This window comes from Dreissena polymorpha, chromosome 1 (assembly GCF_020536995.1).
Source record: "Dreissena polymorpha isolate Duluth1 chromosome 1, UMN_Dpol_1.0, whole genome shotgun sequence".
Classification (NCBI taxonomy): Eukaryota; Metazoa; Mollusca; class Bivalvia; order Myida; family Dreissenidae; genus Dreissena; species Dreissena polymorpha.
This window is the reverse complement of record NC_068355.1, coordinates 93,872,618-93,894,802: the sequence shown is the minus strand read 5'-3', so window position 1 is coordinate 93,894,802 and position 22,185 is coordinate 93,872,618. Positions and strand designations below refer to the sequence as shown.

The 22,185-nt window shown below is 35.9% G+C and overlaps 1 protein-coding gene across 1 annotated transcript in view; it reads left to right on the top strand.

Annotated features, from left to right (window-relative positions):
• The window catches only part of LOC127841096 (RNA polymerase-associated protein CTR9 homolog), an 83,504-nt gene that overhangs the window by 9,501 nt on the left and 51,818 nt on the right, over positions 1-22,185 (top strand). The window contains exons 2-5 of the mRNA XM_052369658.1: positions 9,775-9,873; positions 13,339-13,490; positions 18,976-19,063; positions 21,517-21,606. Coding sequence (XP_052225618.1) covers positions 9,775-9,873; positions 13,339-13,490; positions 18,976-19,063; positions 21,517-21,606 — 429 coding nt within the window. The remainder of the gene's footprint in view (positions 1-9,774; positions 9,874-13,338; positions 13,491-18,975; positions 19,064-21,516; positions 21,607-22,185) is intronic.

The window sequence follows — 22,185 nt, the reverse complement described above, 5'->3', positions numbered from 1 at the left end:
CTGCAACTTTATTTAGGACATGTGTTTAAGAACAAAAAGGTCAGAGACATGTCTCTTTTTCAAAAAAAAAACCTGAAGTCTGTTGGCGAGTTATAGACATTGAAATGAACAGTTTTCATTTTTTCCCCAAATATGTCTTTTTCGCGCTCGATTTTCCCCTTTTACCCAGCGTCCAGCGTCTTCCCCTTTTTCTAAAAAAAACCCCTGTATACTCCTGCAAAGCGTGCGTGTATTGATTTTTTTCATACAAACTTTGTAGCGCAGAGAACATTGAATTTTGTTGATTTCGGTTAAAAGTTTCTTTGGTATTTATTAACGAAATTATATCGCGAATAAGTTGATATTTCCTCTAAAATAATTTCAAATCGAACACGCCAAATCTTTATCGTTACGGTATTTTAGTAGAGTAATTATTTAAACACTAATTGCATAGTAAACTGATTAAAAAAGACATCTGGGCGGAACTGGATTTTAAGTGTTTGACGTTATGAAAACACGCAAAGCTTGTCTACAGACCAGTTCACGCGTGACGTCACGCGCACCTGCGTGTTTACATCCGGGCTATATTGGTAGTCAAAAGAAAGATACAATCAATGGGGAGAAATAGAGCGTGATCGGTTAAATTTAAACGATTATATTTAGATTTTATTTTTCAACATGCCAACAAGTTGTTCTACGTTACTGAAACAAATAAGATTGAACACAATGAATTAATAGATCAAATCCAAATAAAAAACATTTACAAATTAACCATAATGTCTGGGCAGGGACCTTTACCCTGGTCCGGGAAAACTAACATGTTGACACGTTAAATAAACATTTAATTAAATTAAATGCAATAGTTTTCATTTGATTGTTTGCATCAATCTTAAAATCGTTTAAGCCTTTGTATACCGGTGTTTTATTGCCCCTTTGTTCTGCCTAATCCGATTATCTCGTTTTGATCAGATATTGTCCAGACCTAACACACAACATGGTGTCATAAATCACACTAGGTAGCAGATGACAGTCTGGTCATTAAACGCAATTGATGATGCCACCATGTCTTCATTCTGGTAGTATTAAGTAACTAGGCATTTGGTTGAATAAATTTACCACCAACATACTTAACAGTTGCTTAAATTAGATATGTTACATAATTATTGTACAAATTTGAAGTCTATAGATTATCAGAAATTGAACACGGTAAGGAAAAAGGCCCGTTTTATTTATAAAAAAATAAAGTATTTATGAATTATAAAATGTAAATAAAAAATATTTAACGTATTTAGCGGGCATCGGTTAATTATAAATACGTCATTCAGTATGAAGATGTAATGTTACGGCAATGCACGAAATACATCATAAAAACAAGAAATTACGTTTGACATCAATGGGGGTAAATAATAATGAAACAATGTGTATATATTATATTATATATGTATATATATTATGTTGTGTGTGTGTGTGTTTGTGCGTGTGTGTTAAATGTTAGATAGTTGTCACTCATACTCGATAACTAGTAACGAGTTTACAAAATACATGAATACACAGTTCAATTTGCATCATGTGAGGTTGTGTTTTTCAGTTAAATGTTAATATTCCTCAAGTCATTCTCTGAACAACACCCATCCAAATTAAAATTACATGTAAATACCAGTCTCCGCCAAACATGGTCGGACCGACGGACATGTCCTGTAAAATTTTGTAAGGTCCGGCCTGTCGGTCTAATTTACAGGACCGATTGTCCGGTAAAAAAAAGAACGAAATTGTTGATTATTTATGTTTTTACGGCTCTGAAAGTTTTCCGCGGTATAAAAATAGCGATCGCGTCTTTCCGTTCCAACGCTCTACTCTACGGAATTTTTCGATGCACCTGATTGGTCCATTTTTTTGCGTCGTTTCCATATGACGAATGCTCGTCAGGAGGGTCTAAATCCATGACGGCCTAGTCGCTAATTAAGTTAATTATAAATCTGATTATTAAATGAAACAAATATCAATTTGTATGGACGTAATCGAGATAGTTATTAATAATTGTGATCATCTTCATTCGCAATGTCATGATCTTGACAGTCAATGTTCCTGCGTGAAAAAGGCTGGAGATCAATGATCTAAGCCGTCGTGGGTTTAGGCCGTATTGACCAGATTTCTCTCTGACATGCGCACTGACACTTAGCAACAAGAATCAACAAACGCTACCGCCGAGTTTGACTTTGAAAACTGTTTGAAAAATGTTTCTACGATATTACGAGGGAGCGACTCCCGGTGGAAAACGACCGTCACCACCTGAAAATAAAATGCTCCTAAATTCTTTTTGTACATAGTGCAATTATAATGATAAATGTGTTCAATAGTTTTCAGAACATGTTTCATAAAACTAAACAAGTACCATGTATGGCCGCTTTTCGTGTGATTGTATTAATATATTTATGTAGTTGGTAGGTCCTGTGAAAAAAGAGGAGGTCCTGTATTTTTTCCCAGTTTACAGGACCTACTGTCCTGTAAAAATTTGACTAGTTTGGCGGAGACTGAAATACCGTCATGAACTTCGCTTTTAATAGGGCTTTGTAGTACGTTTATTTTCAATGAAGCACTGACACATTCTAGCTATCACTAATTTTTTATTATTCTAGTTTACGCATGCAATTGATAATTATAATTTTATAATTAGATGTATCATTATTTTTATTGAAGCTTTTCTGCAAATAATTATACGGCTAATGCATAGAGCTCTTTGTTGCGTCGAATTGTCTGTCGTTCAGTCTTCAGACAATCTTAATTACTTTTATGCTAATGACGCGTTCTTTTAAAATGCAAATAAATGTGTTAATGCATTCTTTTGGCACTGAACATTATATTTTTTAAATATTATTTAGGTGTTGTTTTTTAAGTTTCTTTTCGATGTATTGACTAAACAAGTCTCGTTATCCATATGCTTTGCGTTAGCTGTAAGCAATGCTTTTTGACTACCAGTGCATTGCGCATGCGCGAAAATCGGGAATCAAAACAATAACAATGAACTGGCCTACTGACCTATTGTGTAGACTGCTGTCTGCGGTGTTTTGACAAAAGGGATTAACATGTGTGAATGTCACTCTGCCGATTTGGTCCATAATTACTGGTAAACATTGTTTAGAATGTCGACGCAACAAGAATACAACTGTGAATATTAAATGCAATTATCAACTCAATAGTTACCACCTTCAGTGGTGTCAATTTTCCGGATTATCCCGGAAATCCGGATTTCAGCCGACCATTGTGGATTTTGAGATCAATATCAGATTAGATATTTTTAGGAGGGGGGAATAAGGGTTAAAATCGTTTGAAAGCGCGATCAACGGAGAACCAAATTAATATATTTGTCAAAGTTCCATCGTCTTTGTGCTCGGTACCGATTTTTCCCGGTATTTTATTGATTAATTTCTGATTGGCTAGCCGATGGCACGGACATTAACGATAACTGACGGAAAATCGTCGCTTCTTTCCGAAATTCCTACGAGGCAACGAACATATCCTGGGTATGACTGAATAGCGGAAAGGGCCCCTTTCCACGGAAAGGGCTTTCTGTGTTCGGAAAGGGCCTAAATTTATTTATTTTTAAAGTTTAAAAAAAACATTTATTGGTATTTTCATTAACAGTACCTAACATTGTGTTTATATTTTAATTTCATTCAAATCCATCAAGAAATGATTTAACTTTACAATATTTTTTAATGCCGTACGAAACGAGTAACGGAAAGAGGCGAGCGTATATACGTCAGCGTAGAAGTATTCTTTTTTTGGTCACAATATGACATTGTTTTAGTTTGTGCTTTTTTCGCTAACCATCGTTTTTTTTTTCATCGGATAAAATGATATAAGTGGAAGATTTCTGTATAACATATTTGTAATTACTTGATTATGATCACGCAATTGGTAGCATGCTTGTCATGTTTTCACGCCTAGCTAATGATAATTGTGGTAATTGTCTACAGATTAAAGCATATGAAACCCAACTGATACAAATCGTCTTATTATCCGCAAATGTGGTCGGTATTTGTTCAAGTACATTATACATATGTGTCATCAAACAACGCAATCACGTTAAAATATCTTGTTAATAAACATCAACTTTAATAATATATTAAATGTATGGATAAAAAGATTGAATGACCGCGAAACTGCTATTATTTCAGACATTAACTGTAATGTCCGCCAATAGACGCAACATTCATTAAGGTCTACTGGTTAGTGGCTAAATGATCATTGAATAATCTTCAATTGTATCCGTAAAACTTCAATATACTGTCAAATTGGACACAAGTCAATCGAATACAGAACAATACTTATACATTGTACATGTATTTACTGATATAAATGCATTAAGATTTATTTGTTTTTCACAGAGATTATAAAGAGTGTACACGATAATTTTAACAAAGGTAATAGAATATATTTAATCTATACCATACATGCCATATTCAAACGTCATATCATTTGTTAATAAGATTATTGATTTTGTATATCTAATTCATATTGATGAAACTAAAATAAATCTTATCTGGACTAGGCTAGATTTCAATATATCAAACAAGCTTGGGCGAAATTTCAATATTTAAATATCGTGTCATCAAATTCGGAATGTTAATTTTTAAATCTGTCATAAATATTTAAATCTGTCATAAATATCAACTCATTAAAACGTTAATTATTTTTCAAAGGAGACGCTTCAAGTGTATCTAGCATAATTACCCGTGTATTCAAACAAATATTTGAGGACGTCTCGACAAGACGTGTTTTGTATAAGAAACTCAAGTACTTGCCATTAATGAACTATTTACATAGTCGGACATTGATTGAGTGGAAACAAAGAAACGAACATTTCTCAATTACTTCGAAACAAAACTTCAACATTTACTCTTCAACATTTACTCATTGAACACGTGATCAAACCGACTAGACGAGGAAAACTTGCAAAGTGTTGGACAAACAACAATTTTGAAAGTGCAAATAATGTCTGAAAAATGCAACACAGTGGCGACAACAAGGTTTACCACGATTTATTAATACACGCTGTACAACATCGTCAAAGGTGAACAGGAGAAACGAGTAAGGGCCATTCGCGACACAGGAATTTACAGATTGGCAGAAAAATACCAGCACCACAAGACCGACATCAGCTTCTGGGCAACAATGACAGAAGAAGCCCGACAAAAGCGAACACGAAGATTTTTAAATTATTATGTGAAAAACATTAACACAATAGTATCAGCTGATGGAACAAGGACAGTCCAACAAACACCAACAGCAGTCAAAAAAACCACACCAACGGAAAAGAAAAAGAGCGGAAAGATCGAGAACACCAAGTGCTTAAAGACAACTTATACAACAATAATTAAGAAATAAAAAAACAAACTCATCGACATCATTAAAAGAACTTAAAAACGTTGATCTCCATGAAGACAAAACATTAATTATCGTTAACGTCTAAGACATTGACAATGTCTCGATTTAATTATGATAATTTACTTTGCAGGACCTGTGACTTGGGTGTATCTATATTGTATTGACATATGATTTCATGCATACTCATGGGCATAATTGCCTACTGTATTATTTTTGTTCTTCATCGTACAGTTTCAGTCATAATGTATGCTATGTTGCCATTTGTTAGTGTGTGTTATTATGTTATTACGTATGATACTCTGTGTATATTTATGTAAATAAAAATAATAAAATATATTTCACTTTTGTCGTCAAATATGGTATCATAAAATATATTTCGCTTTTTACGTCAATTATGGTATCACAAAAATGTATTTATCAAATATACACAATATTCAATAAAAACGGAACACTGATCACAATTTTATTACTTGTTTACGACAATACCAATGCATGTTTTAAGAAAGTAACCGTTTAAATATATACAGTACAGCCAAAGCGGAACAAACGTATTTCGCGATCCGCGGCGGCAAGGCGAAACGAGTCGATGCCGCGTCAGTCGTTGAAGCCGCGTCAGTATGCGGCGGCAAGTCGCATTTCGCCGCAAAACTTCGCATCTGTCCGCCGAGGCATGCCGCGGTCCGCCACATGATGCCGAGTCGATGCGATCATGAAATATTTTTTTTTTTAATTATTAGTTACATGTAGTTAATAAATTTTGAAAGAACAATTATAATAATAATTAAAATCATAATAAATTTATTGTGCGCGGATTGTATTAGCATATACATGTAAGCATAGTTAATGTGTCTGGCCAATTATTAAGTTTGTTTCCCGCCCGTAGCGTATGTATTTCACACATAAACAAGGTCACGTAATTATGTTTTCGCACATACAAGTGGTCAAGGCTCCAGCATATGGTGGATTTATAAATTAATTGCATGTTGATTCCGCTATTATATTTTAGCTGAGAAAATTAGCAGTTTGAAGCCACATCAATAATCAAGACGGTGACGACGTATTTGTAGTTTTGTTAATTATCAGCTTATTATAACTATTGTTTGAATATGCGTATATAAACACGTTTTATTTTATTCATATTATACAGTTAATATCGCTACTTATTACCCCATAATCCCGTATATTCCAGTGTTAAAGCAAATGCTGGTAAATATTTACGATACACAAACATTATCGATATTTCCTTAAGTATCAAATACATTTTGGCATTTGTTACTATTTATAGAGATGATGAAATAACGTCTAATCGTTTTTTCTCCACTGAACACACGATTTACGCCTGACGTGATGTTCATGTATTTATACAACACAAAATACACCCTAACTTTCCAAACGACGTTCTACATGTCTGCATAATTTTCGCGCGCTTTTTATGAAACAAAGGATATTTTAGCACTGTTTATTTGACGCTAGAATTTGCCAAAGGACGCGTTAGCATTAAAATTCGGAAGTGTGTTTCGGATTACAAATTTAATAATGATAATCGAACGAAACATAAACAGTTGCGCGTAATTAATTATACGCTACACATACATGTATGTACATGTAGGTGGATATCTTTTCACTCGATCCGCCGCGTACGTATGCGGCGGATTTACTCCGCGAAAGTACGCGAGGTTAATACAGACTCGGCGTCGTTGCGCGGATCAATGCCGCGTGCCACGGAGATACGCCGTGTGAACACACGATTCGGCCGCCGCGGACTAATAATCTGGCCGTGGCGTAGCCGCGTATAATGTTTGTGCCGCTTTGGCTGTACTGTAAAGCGCTTTCCGAACATCAACAGGTATTTTAAGTTTATTACGAAACTTAACGATGATCGAGCCCTGTCAAATGTCTTTAAAGCTTTAAAAATATTTTTTAAGCCTCTTTCCGAAGGCCGAGGCCCTTTTCCGCTACGAGCCCTTTTCGTGGTACTCGCCCCTTTCCGTTACTCGATCGTATCGTACGGCATTCAAAAATATTGTAAAATTATATCATTTCTTGATGGATTTAAATGAAATGTAAAATATAAACACAATGAAAGGTACTGTTTATGAAAATAGCAATAAATAATTTTTTTCAAACATTGAAAATAAATACATTTAGGCCCTTTCCGAACACCGAAAGCCCTTCCCGCTATTCGGTAATACTGCAAATATCCGCCATTATGAACTATTTTAAGTTATCGATTAGGGAAGTTAGGCATTTCAATATCATATTGTACAGCAATATGTTAACCAAATTACATATTGATTACGTATTTGCTAGGTGAATGTTTTTCATTTTTCGGCATTCATACGATATGCACATTTTATTTAATGTTTAAAACACGTATATTTTTCGGATTTGTTCGTTTTCGGATACAGCAATTTTTCTCTGATTTATTTTTTACTTCCATTATTAACAAACCTATAATGACGAATACAAATGCGGTGATGCAGACGTTCTGATGAATAATATTTGCTCAGTTTTCACAAGAAATTGCAACTAGGAATACTATAAAATAGTACAATTATTAGAGAGGGCTGGAGGGGGGGGGGGGGGCATTGCCCTTAATCTCCGTTGAGGACCTGTGTTCCTAGACCCCGGCCTAATTTTCCGGATTTTAAATTTGGAACAATTGACATCCCTGCACCTTTTAGCAATCAATGGAATAACCTACAAACAAAGAGAAAATCAATGCATTAGCGAGCAGAGAATTGAACCATTCCTTATGCATTCGTTGAACGTGTTTACTTGAGTAAGTTGTGCCTGTAGACAGGAAGCGGCTTTTCTTTGATTACGTCAAACTGTCAATTCACACAGATTTGCGAGATTTTTAGGGTCCTTGGTCATTTGTATAGAAAATCAACTGCTAACATGAAAACTTTGGATTAAATTATCAAAATAAAAACAATGTTGCAAACTGTGTTTATATTAATTGGTAAGTATTAGTTAAAGGACGATGTTTTGTGTGTCGTAAATAAACGAGTTTTCTATACAACAACAACTACTACTACAACCACGTCGGGATCGATCTATCTTGGTTGTTTTTTTTAATTGTAAATATTATACTACATGTACATGTATGTACTTGTAATAAATGTAATTTTATTTGAAAATCAGGAAGTCAAACAAAATTAAATTGATCGTTATCTCGTAAAACGCGGAGTTTCCCCCGCGTTGCCAACTCCGAGGGCCGCCGCGTCGGCTTATCAGTTTTGCCGATCGTTAACCGCCGCGTCCAAAATCATGCAAACGCCGCGTATAGCGGGATTTTCTTAATCTCCCTCCAGGTCGAAACCCGCGGAGTATGGAGGGAAATTGGGGAAAACACGTGGAGTGTACTGTACCTTGAGTCGAGCGGTTAAGGAAACAACTAAAATAATTTATGAATTAATTCAAACTATGCCGCAATAAAAAATATACATGTACCTAAAAAGGTTTATTTAATTCACGTTAAATCCATGTCAAAATTGTTTATTTACAGCGTGTTTAACCATGCAAAGCTGATAGTTCTATACACACCCGCAAATGACATACACTACTCGCGTTGTTTATTTACCTTAAGTCTAGAGGTCACATCCAAAAAGCGAAAGTACTCGATTGCAATAGGCATGCGGTCAACAAAACTTCTAACGAAAATTAGATTCACTGAACAAATTTCGAAAAACTGAAAGGAATTAAGTTTAATTTTTTTTATAACTTCTATTTACCATTTAACAAGTTTCTGTTTTATCGGGCGATCTTATGTTGAGCAACATTGACACTAAAAAGTGCTAAAGAATTGTAAAAAACAAAAAATGTTAGCAATTTGTTCAAAGAAAATTTCGGCATACATGTAGCTATTAAAAGAGTTGATGAAATAATCATCCAATCGTGACAGGGTATACCCACTGAACATGTTGATACGGAATGTCACCTATTTTCGTGATGTACCCGCACAGATTGTTCCATGCAAAATTTTCTGGGAATCATTAACAAGTAAAAGAATTTTCTTTAAAATAAATCAAATACATGAAAGTATGTGTTTACACTAGCGCACTGGTCTGCAATTTATGTGCAAGTTTAATGACCAGTACCGAGAAAAATGCACGGAATAGGCATATATTTGGATGATTTCAGTTTAAGTAAGATTTTTAAATGCAATTAAACTGTTTTTTTTCCCTCACTTTAGTCGTGTCTGTAATTATTTTGAAGCATAGTAATGTTAGTTAAACAAAATACTCAGAGTGCATGCGTGTGACGTCATCACTAGAGCCGTGTTCTTAGGGTAAACAAAGTGATTGAAATTAGGTCATGCTCAAAATAAGGGAATCGTACGATATTTAACTATTAAATCTCCTATCTTTCTACTATGTACATTCCGGGTATTTCTCTTTGCAGGTTATTGAGCTAGATTTGTCTCAGCTTCCTGAAGGAGAAGAAGTACTCAGCATTTTAAGACAAGAGGTTGCCCCATTGCACATTTGGTACACACTTGCTGTAAGTATGCATATAAAGGAGTTTTTTTGGGGGGATGAGATGTATGAAATTACTGTCAAGGTTCATAGTACATTTGAATTCAATGACTCTTTGGCCAAGCTGATTTACCTTATTCTGAAGGGCTTAAGTGTTGCTACATGTACATAACATATGTATCACTCATCGATTCTATGTGTCATGCAAAACTTTCATTTTATTAGCCGGATTTTTTTCGAAAAAATCTCGGCTTATAGATTGATGTTGTCGGGCGGGCGGGGGGGCGGGCGGGCGGGGTGGCGGCGTGCTCGAAAATGTTAAAGTTCTTATTTCATGGTATAACTTTGGTATGCTTGGACCTAGAGTCTTCAAACTTGACATGAAGGTTGGCCAGGATTAACAGATGACCACTGGTCATTTCAAGGTCATTCATTTGAAGGTCAAGGTCACTGTGACCTTCAATATAAAAAATGTTAAAGTTCTTATAACTTTGGTATGCTTGGACCTAGAGTCTTGAAACTTGACATGAAGGTTGGCCATAACTAGTTAGTAACCACTGGTCATTTCAAGGTCATTCATTTGAAGGTCAAGGTCACTGTGACCTTGAATGTAAAAATGTTAAAGTTCTTATTTCATGGTATAACTTTGGTATGCTTGGACCTAGAGTCTTCAAACTTGACATGAAGGTTGGCCAGGATTAACAGATGACCACTGGTCATTTCAAGGTCATTCATTTGAAGGTGAAGGTCACTGTGACCTTCAATATAAAAATGTTAAAGTTGTTATAACTTTGGTATGCTTGGACCTAGAGTCTTGAAACTTGACATGAAGGTTGGCCAGAACTAGTAAGTAACCACTGGACATTTCAAGGTCATTCATTTGAAGGTCAAGGTCACTGTGACCTTGAATGTAAAAATGTTAAAGTTGTTATAACTTTGGTATGCTTGGACCTAGAGTCTTGAAACTTGACATGAAGGTTGGCCAGAACTAGTAAGTAACCACTGGACATTTCAAGGTAATTCATTTGAAGGTCAAGGTCACTGTGACCTTGAATGTAAAAATGTTAAAGTTCTTATTTCATGTTATAACTTTGGTATGCTTGTACCTAGAGTCTTCAAACTTGAAATAAAGATTGGCCAGTACTAGAAGATGACCACTGGTCATTTCAATGTCATTCATTTGAAGGTCAAGGTCACTGTGACCTTCAATGTTAAAATGTTAAAATTGTTATAACTTTGGTATGCTTGGACCTAGAATCTCAAACTTGACGTAAAGGTTTGCAAGCACACTTAGATGACCACTGGTCATTTCAAGGTCATTCATTTCAATGTCATTCATTTGAAGGTCAAGGTCACTGTGAACTTAAAAGTTAAAATGTTAAAATTGTTGTAACTTTGGTATGCTTGGACCTAGAATCTCAAACTTTGCTCATGCCTTGAAAAGTACTTACATTTCATTTTGACCTTTGAACAATATTTCAGTAATTTAAGTATTGCATTGACAAAAACACGAAAGGTACTTTCCTGTCATTTAAATCAAAAATCCGGCTTCAATGCGGTCATCTCCGACCGCGGAACTCTTGTGTATTTTTTAAGATACATAATTTCCAGGTTGCTGACATTTGTGAAGAAAGTGCAATAATTAAACAAAAGCAGTTATTTATTTCTAGATTTGGAAAGGTTATGTGGCCTGCCTAAATGTTACCTTTCTAGCCAAATATACCGAAAACAGTTATCATCTGATTCTTACCACAAACACACACAAAAATAAGTATAACATATATTTTGTATTGACTACCAATATTGACAGATGCATGTAAAAATATACAACAGGCCTTCATGTTTCCAATTAGGCCAAAAAAAAAAAAAGTCTTGGTTCAGGGAACCCGACCGACCCTATTTTTTGCCCCCGACCCTAACGATTTTTTTGGTCCATGGAAAAAAATCTGATGAAGAAAATGCTAAAATCTCGTAAAATTTCATTGAAAACAGCCACCAATTAAACCTGGATTGGTTTTCTATATTTTTCTCTTTGTTTCAATGAAAATGTTCGCAATTTGAACAGTGAACAATAACCGGTCTGCACGTGTATACGAGACATCGCTTGACCTTATTGTTATTGAAGTGCGCATGCTAGCTGGCCAATCAACATTGAGCTCGCTTACACATGAAATGACGTTGTTAAATGAAATGTAAAAATGGGTGGAGCTATGGAGTAATATTCGGTCATTCATGCGCAGACACTGTGCACTTTGAATACACAGTTAATATTGTCGTCTGCAAACAAAATAGCGGCCGGTCGCAAATGTCGTATTATTATAGATTAAAAATGAAAAGAAGCGTGACAATATTTTAATTATTTCCAAGCTGTCTATTGATCTGAATTTAAAAGTGATAATTAAATAATTAGTTCTATGTCGATGATGTTACAACTTTCTGCCAATTTCCGATCGAAATGAAAAGATGATAATTAATTAATTTGTTTGTTTTACTCGCACACTATGCTAACTGACAGCAGCATATTTTAATCAAATAAAAATGTGAAAAACACGCGCGGTTTAATTTTAATTAACATTTCAAATTTTTAACACATAGGAAGAGTCCTTCATCTACACTACTATAAAAATGGAAGTAACCACTTTGTCTCTAAAGTCGCTAACATGGCGTCTTTAACCTTAAAGCGTTGTTGGACGAAAAAGAGTCATAACAAAAAAAAAAAATTAAAACACAAAACACTAGAACATTCAAAGAGTCATGGAAACTTGACAACAATTGGCTTCGCTTTGATAATGAATCAAAATCAATGTGCTGTGACGCCCTTAGCCTGTACAAACCAATAGCAACATTCAAATTTATGTACACTGCTCACTTCCTGTGCGATGCGCTCAAACCCATTGCCATTTTATCAAAAAATGTACCAGAAGAAAGACTTGTGCTATTTTGAGGTTACCCTCCTTTTGACAGCCACTATTCAGACTCTTGAGCACCTGTCGGAGACTAGGTCAGGTCTCATGATGAACAAAATTCTGAAGGTCACACCCCAAACACCAGAGACTCATAAAGATGGCTTGTTCACTTTTGAATATGAAGGTCACACTATCACAGACAGACAAAGAAAAAATGGTTGGCTAAAAGAAATTTTGGGCCAGCGCTAGCCCTGAAGAAGTGCATAAAGAGCTAGGAATATTGAATAATATACAACGACTAAATACCACATGTGCAATATTCATCATTTGGTCAGTGTTTAAACAATCATGGGTGCATTAACTGACCCTTTTTCACCCTGAAATCAGTCGACTGGTAAAAAAAAAAAAAAAAAACAAAAAAAGAAAAAACCTACCTACCCTCCTACATTTTTCTGGCCATGTTTCCTGAACCAAGACTTTTTTTTTTTTGGCCTTAATGACAATGTGTATAATTCATTTTCTTGTTTTATTTTTTAGCCCACTTCTCTTGTTGAGCCTGTAAATTCTAGTGAATTTTGTTTTAGCTGGAGTATTACAAACAGAACTATGCGGAAGATTTTGTTAAGATCCTGGAGGCGTCTAGGACAGATGCAGGCTTTGATTACCCAAACAGCGACAAAGATCAGATGAAGGCTCTAGACACTTTGGCTGCCTACTATGTTCAGAAGGCTCATAGGTACCTCCTAAGTCCCTAATATATTTGTGTCTTGTTCTGAGAAAACAGGGCTTAATTCATGTGCGTAAAGTGTCTTTCCAGATTAGCCTGTGCAGTCAGCACAGGCTAATCAGGGGCGACACTTTCCGCTTTAATGGTATTTTTAGTTTCAAGGAAGTCCCTCCTTACCGAAAATCAAGTTTAGGCGGAAAGTGTCGTCCCTGATTAGACTGTGCGGACTGCACAGGCTAATCCGGTACGACACTTTACGCATATGCATTATGACCAACTTTCACAGAACAAGACACATTTAATAGCAAGTTGACAAACATGAATCACTCCATCTGTCTGTTTTCTCATTTTGTTTGCCCAATGCTTTATCAATTAAAAAACACCATCCTTTTAACCGTGTTTTCAATGAAGTTTAAGATGTAGATCAAGTTTAGGATTGCACAATTGCTTTAATTAAAATTTATTTGTTAGTTAGATGTTAAAAAACCTTGTATTGTGGCATTTCCTAGTTTCTTGTTTTTGTTAGAAATCAAATATAAACTTTTATTATGCCCCCCTTCGAAGAAGAGGGGGTATATTGCTTTGCTCATGTCGGTCGGTCCGTCCGTCCACCAGGTGGTTTCTGGATGATAACTCAAGAACGCTTGGGGCTAGGATCATGAAACTTCAAAGGTACATTGATCATGACTCGCAGATGACCCCTATTGATTTTGAGGTCACTAGGTCAAAGGTCAAGGTCACAGGTGAAAGTCACAGTTACTGGAAATAGGCATTTTAAGGATTTAGCATAGTTCAAACAAGGGAAACAACTACGGTCTATGCATCTTCTTTTTATTACAGATTTGCCTCCCTTTAATTCATTCAAGATCTCATTTTACAGCAGAGATTCCAAATCTGACCTGTAAATGAGCCCCATATTTACTGCCAGTGCTAGGTTACCTTTTCCCATTTGATCATTCTTAAGTATTGGTATTGTAATGCTGCTACTGCTGCTGCTACTGCTACTGCTACTGCTACTACTACTACTACTACTACTACTACTACTACTACTACTACTACTACTACTACTACTACTACTACTATTACTACTACTACTACTTCTACTACTACTACTACTACTATTACTTCTACTACTACTACTACTACTACTACTACTACTACTACTACTACTACTACTACTACTTCTACTACTACTACTACTACTACTACTACTACTACTACTACTACTACTACTACTACTACTGCACCACCACCACCACTTATTCTACCATGTCTACTATTACTACTTCTACTACTACTGCCACTACTACTACTACTTTTACTACTACTACTACTACTACTACTACTACTACTACTACTACTACTACTACTACTACTACTACTACTACTTCTACTACTACTACTACTACTACTACTACTACAGGGTCTTCCGCAGGCCATTTAAGCGCCCCTTGCTGGGGCGCTTGAATTTCGAAATCAGAGTCCCCGGGGCGCTTGAAATTTTCCGATCAGTGTATTCTTCAGTAAAAGAAAGTGGAGATTGTCCAAAAAAATCAAGGTTTCCCTATCAGTGTATCAATATTCCCTGTTTTAAAAGAGCACTCTGTACCTACTTTCACAAGTAATGCCATAAACACCACATGGGGTAATGGATAATCCACTGATAAGAGAATAGCATGACGCGCGTATCGATTATTCTAGCCACATTACACGGTCATTTAAATGCTGAAAAGGATGTATCTGGTAACTTTCCAGTCGTCAAACTGTGAAGTTCATCGTCCAATCGGTTACGCGAATGCTTATGAGGGCGGGGTTAACTATCGACCATTATATTTGATTGACGTCGGGCATGAAGTACCGGTAAGAGTTTATCGCAGCTTGATTAGCAAGAAGTTGTACCATTTGAGTAATATCAAACCGGTAATTAGTACAGTACAGAACATTAAAGACGGTTTAGGGCATCATCATCACACCTTTTTACTGTAAACAAGTGTTACCTATGACTCATAATTAATACGAGAAATTAATTGCAAGTGGTAAACAATTAATTATTATAGCGGGTAAGTTGTGCAAATGATCCCGGTTACAATTGTGTGATAACAATTTATTTAATTCCAGTACATGTATATTTCAACATGTCCATTTATAGAACTGATTCACCTCGTTTTTCTGACATTTATTCGACACGTTATGGGCTTTAACAAATTTTCATTGAATTAATTACGCACACTTGTTAATGTTTCGTCTGATAATCGATAGTTAGAAGACTGATGATGGCAACCGGCTGTGATCCTCGTGGACAACGTGAATTTCATGCATAATTCCGTCAAAACATTTATTCGACTTGTAAAGTGTTTAAACAAATTATCGTTGAATTTATAACGCAACGGTTAACATTTGTTGAAATCTCAAATGGGAATAATTAAATTTGTAATCCGAAACCCATTCCCGTAAGTCGATGTTAACGCGTTTTTAATCCGAAACACACTTCCGAATGTAAATGTTACCGTAACGTTAAATATTTTTGCTTCAAATTAGCGGTGCAAATTTATTTTTTGTTGAATCTTTTTCTCAATTTTAAAGAGCGCAAAAATTATGCAGCATGTACAACGTAGCGTCTATTGCATATTACAGGGCTCACGCAACTGGGCGACTCGGGCGATTATATCGCCGCGGCTTCCCTGTAATCGCCCTGATCAAAAGCACCGGCGATAACCACTTCGCCCCAAAATCTGGCAATTATCATATCCGCAGCGCTATCAAAGTTGCTTCTGTTTATTACCGAATACACGCCGACGTCAATCAACTGACCGAATCGACGAAACTCCGCCCCCTGGCGTATTAAATTACCTATTGAAAATTGATAAGCAACCATTCACAGTGCTCGTCATACAGGTATTTGGCAGGGTTCTCTCCTGACTAATCAGCGCGTGGGTTACAAACTCCATTTCGGCTAATAGAAAACATGCCGACACCGGGTGAGACACTTTGTTAATTGATGACAATTTTTGCATTCAATGTCCCCAAAACAATGTGGATTAAAAGAATGTCAGTCTTTATGTATTAATTGGTATATGTTCTTGGTAGACAGGTATGTATATTTTATTCTCCTCGCCCGTATTGTCCGTTTTTCAAACCGTGAAAACTTGCTTTTCGCGAGTAGTAGATGGCTTAAAATGGTCCAGGACGGGAAAAGATGAGATGATGCCGACGAAAAGTGCGCATATAACAGTATATGCTATGATTATAGGTGTCTATCGCAACCGGTGTTTATTTTTGGTGTTATCACTTCATATACACTTATAATTGTTAATGCAGCATCAACATACTAAAACAATATCCCGGAAAGAGAAAAATAATGCATTTAATATCAAGCGTACTTTCGTTTGACAACTGATCATGTACGATGTAAATTTAGTTTTAGTGCAGATTCGTTCATACGACACACGAACACTAACTCCGATCCTTATAAAAAAGACAATTCCTCTCGGCTTAGAGGGCTGGGCCAGTAATGTGAAATATCGAATATAATACTTTAAGATACGCTGGCCGAAACGCTTGGAGTGATATTATGCGCATATAACAGTATGTGCTTTGTTTATAGGTGTCTATCGCAACCGTAAATTTAGTTTTGGTGCAGATTCGTTCATACGACACACGAACACATATCGAATATAATACTTTAAGATACTAGCATAAACGCATAAAACCCATTTTCGCATGACGCGGCTGTGAAAGAGTGATTTAAATGTGTCGAAAAAAAATCTAGGTAGATCAATTCCCGCGTCGTTGCGGTAATGTTTGTTAAAGTTGTTATTGTCATGCAAACTCGTTGATTTAATCCAATGTTTAATGTTAGCAAGTGTTTGTTTTTTAATTGAATTGTAAACAAAGAGTCGGTAAAAGTCTTCGGAAAATTTGCACTCCGTGTGAATTGACAGTTTGACGTCATCAAAGGATAGCCGCTTCCTGTCTGAAGCAATAATGCGACAAATTTCTCGCCGACAAAATTGGCTTCCTTTGTCTAGCAATCAACATGCCGAACTAATCGTGTGTTTGTTCCTCATTGGTAATTGTCCAATTAAATAATAGCATGTGCATAGCTCCGCCTTCGAATCTTTTGCAGAGAACGGAGGTGGAGTTTAACAGTTAATTGAGCAAGTGTTATACGCAAGTTGAGTTCCGATGTGCCGAAATTATTATGGCGGACGCCCGTGTTTACAAAACTCCTAAACGCATATATCATAAATTAGGGCAGTGTTTTATTAGATTATTTATATTATTTTATCTACTTAAATATCGGGTTTGTTTAATATAATTAACATGTTAAACAATATTAATGCGTCACAGACTCGGAAATAAATTTGATCGGGTCGCAATTTTACTGACGCTGATTTTCCTATTGTCTGTAATTTTTACCCGAAATAAATCTTGAAAAGTCATTGAAAGTCTGCAAGCTGTACTATAAGTAAAAAAGTGTTTTTTGTACTGAGCTGAAGTGCTCAAATTCAAACATACATGTATATATTGAGTTTTATGCTTTGCTGTTGTGTCATATGTATGAAGTGATAAATAAGTGCTTATAAAACTGATTTTTCAACATTATTTTCTTATGTTTTTATGCTTATATTTTTGTCAGTAATACATTTATTAAAAGGAATGATTTTATTACTTTAGTTCAAATACATTAACAGGTCATGGTTCACAATGGTCCATTGGTGATCGCAAAAGATCCACTTCTCCCTAAAACTGCCCCACTTCTTCCTCTCCAGAGCTTATAAGGGAGAAGTGACTTCTTCCAAAAATTGGAGTCTAGCTTGAGCCCTGATACAAATGGCGTGTATTGAGCGTTTTAACAAGCGCACAACAGGTCAGGGGATTGACACATATTCAGAGGCATTATTTCATCAAGTCTATAAATAGTCACTTAAAAAATGGCAAGGTTTGTGTTAAAGAAATGACTGAAAGCTTTTATCGTAAATATTTACCAGAAAGAGATTGATAAAAACGAAGTAAACGGGATTATCGGGTAATAAATAGAAACTTGAAAAAAGTAAGTATACAGTAATAGAGTCGTGTTGAAACGGATGTAATGGGAAATCGTTCGAGTCGGGATTTTACTATCTGTGCGGAAAAGTTTTAAATCAATTAAACAATATAAAAAAATTATTTTTAAATGACTGGGGGATTTTTTTTAAGAGTCATAGCGCACCAAATGACGTCTTTTGACGCTGTTTTTCTTTGAGTTATAACGTACCACAGAACGTGAATTGACACGTTAAATTTTAAAAAAATCAACGTCTGGAGGGGACACCCCTCCCCAACCCACCCCCGCTCGGCCCCGGGGCGCCTGAAAAAATTCCTGGGGAAGGCACTGTACTACTACTACTACTTATGGAGAAAGTTGACCCTCAGACATAATATGAGGGCTGTTATTGTCAAAATGCTTTAGGTTTTGCTGACAGTTATTTAGTCATGTGATTGTGTTTTCCAGAGAGAAAAACAAGGACCAGAAACGTGAGCTGTTCACCCAGGCAACCCTCCTGTATACAACAGCAGACAAGATCATCATGTACGACCAGGTATGACATTGGCAGCAGTCAAAGTAATGTCAGCAACTGGCATTGGGGTTGTTAAGTTAACACTCTTATTGCTAACACTAATTTATAATATTGTGGTAAGAAAAACATTGTAAGTAGATTCAATGTCCTTGATACTTAGTATAAGTTTCAAATGAATTTTAAAAGTTGGTATTTACTGAATTTTAGCACATATAATATGTAGAGCTGCAACGATTCACCAACAGCTTGATTTGATTCCATTTCGATTTCAGACACTCCGATACCGATTTTTTCGATTCGATTCATCTTCAAACCTAGTTTTATCATATATTCACTCTTTTGCCTCAAAATTAACATTTCTGTTCAAATGTGATTTCAATAAAACACATAAAAAAGAAAAGCAAATTAGGAATTTTAATATAAAAACTTCTGACTAGAAGATTGTGTTGATTACACAATAATAATAAAAAAATAATAATCATAAGAACGTATCTGAAATCAGTTGAATGGTAGTACTATCACATAATACTTTTACCCAAAACCACAATAAGCATGTCTACCATTGTGACATGACAGCATCACCTGTTACCTGTAGGACAAATCACATTCTCTAATAAACTTAACAAAATTCCAACAGAAATAGAACTACTTTTCTGGCTCACGACTTCAGTAGTTGCTTTTGTGTGACCTCTTAGTCTTGCTAAATCAACGTTATGTTTGCGTTTGACATGTTGCATTAGATTAGTGATTCAGCCGGACTTTGCGTACGCCACATCCGTGAAGCACAGTTTACACTTTGCTTTATCGGTAGGGCTACCATCCCGAAACCCCAAATACTGCCACACTTTTGAATTTAGATTCTTAGGCGCATCTGATAATTTCAATTTGTCGGCAACAACTTGTTTTTTTCTACTTTTTTCCGAAAGTAGACCGTAACACACTTATTGATTGGATGACTAAAGTAATAAGCAACCAATCGCGCGGGTCGTAATTACAAGTAAACATAAAACCTTCACCTTCCCGTATCAATAGTCAGTATACAACATGCTTTACGTATCTATGTATATATATGTATATATGTTAAAGAATCAAATTGAATTTGGTAGGTTTGGTATCGTAATCGAATCGAAGCATTTCCAATCGATTTTCGATGAATTGGATCGAATCGTTGCAGCTCTAATAATATGCCACCATTTATAACGTGAATGCGATTGTTAAAATCCAAAATGGAATGAAAAAAAAGAATGAAGACCAGAAACCTGTAAATCAGACGGAAAATGGCTGCCATTTTTAGCTCGGCTGTTTTCGGAGAAAACCCGAGGTATTGTCATAGCCAGCTCTTCGTGTCGTCTGCTGTTCACGTCGTGCTAAAACCTTGACATTGACTCTAAAATTAAAGTGCTTCCACCTACAAGTTTGAAACTTCATGTGTAGATGCACCTTGATGCGTTCTACACGCCACACCCATTTTGGGGTCACTAGGTCAAAGGTCAAGGTCGCTGTGACCTCTAAAAAAAATAATAAATATCTGACAAGCTTTCATTTATTTAAAGCTGCACCCGCAGCAGAGCATTGGCACCCATTATGCGGTGCTCTTGTTATATTGTGCAATCCATTCATCTGGGTCATTGAAAAGCTAAACAATGCACACAAAAAAAGGAAGCGTAATTATCATATCGAGCATGGGTTGCGTTGCACTATATTTTTCTGACAATTTTGTAATTTTTCAGCAAGAGACTTAGTCACATGCATTTCTTTTAAAGCATGCAAAAATAAGAGTTCATGTACATCATGTCATTTTTCCTCGGGAAAAGCATTGGCTTTTAATTTGAATGCTGAAGAAAAATATTGTAGCTCATTGGAGACAGGGCTACAGTTGCTGAGATATATGAGTATTAACGTAAAACTGTTCATCGGTTACTAGTATGTTGAACATGTGGGGTCATTGTTTGTCGCACTACACAGGGGTGAATGTGATGAACAATGAAGGCATCGAGAACCTGGACCAAACAGGAAAACACTAAGAAGTCCCTGTTGACACCTACAATTACCCGTGAAAAAGACCTCGTTGACACCTACCTTTACCAGCCTAACGTTAACTGTCAATGTTGAAGTGCACAAACATAAACGCAGACAAAGAAATGTTTGCATTATTCTATTCAAACATTGTAATTACTGTACAAAACTGTTGCTTCACGTTCAAATCTGCTGTTACCAACTTTTTGTTGTTTCAGTCTGTAATAGGGTATAGTTTTCTGGAATAAAAAAAGGCATCTATTATGAATATAATCGTTTACGAAATAAATTGTTTGCAATGTAGCAGCCAGAATAGTGTTTTATCAATGTATGACACATACAAACTTTGTTAATTGAAATTTGGAGGTACAAAACTGCGCGCAATACATGACAAAATACGGTAACAGTACTGGTAAGTGACAAGTCTCATGGCTGTTTGACCACACATTTTGTTACAGAATCACCTGCTGGGCAGAGCCTACTTCTGTCTGCTGGAAGGCGACAAAATGGAGCAGGCTGATGCACAATTTAACTTTGTTCTTGGACAGGTAACAATTGACTCAGAATCATGTGCTATGCACAGTTACACCTTTTTATCTCACCTGTGCACATTGTGCTCATGGTGAGCTTATGTGATTGACTTTTGTCCATTCTGGTTTGTGCGTTGTGTGCTGTCAACATTTGCCTTGTTAAAATCTAGAGGCCTTATTTTCATGTCTGATTTTCATGAAATTTGATTTCTTCCAATTATATCTTGGACATGTTCAAAAATGGAACATGTTGGTTTTTTTTCTTATACAGTAGATTCCGCTTAATTGAATAGCCCATTTGTCACGTCCGAATATTCAATTATCCGGAGTATTCAATGATACAGAATCAGTTATATTTCCATGTTGAAATCAAGCAGAAGCACTGACGTTAGTTTTTTGCTTGGGAAGATTTCTTGAGAAGATTTCTTGGGAGTTATAGCTGTAAACTTATAACATGTTTATTATCAGGCCAGTATTACTGTACCAGCTGTTATTCTATAGACAAAAGACAATTGAAAGGAAGATTTAGAAGATTGCAAAAAATACTTGTATTAAAATTTCATTTTTAGCTCATCTATTTTTTGAAAAAAAATTATG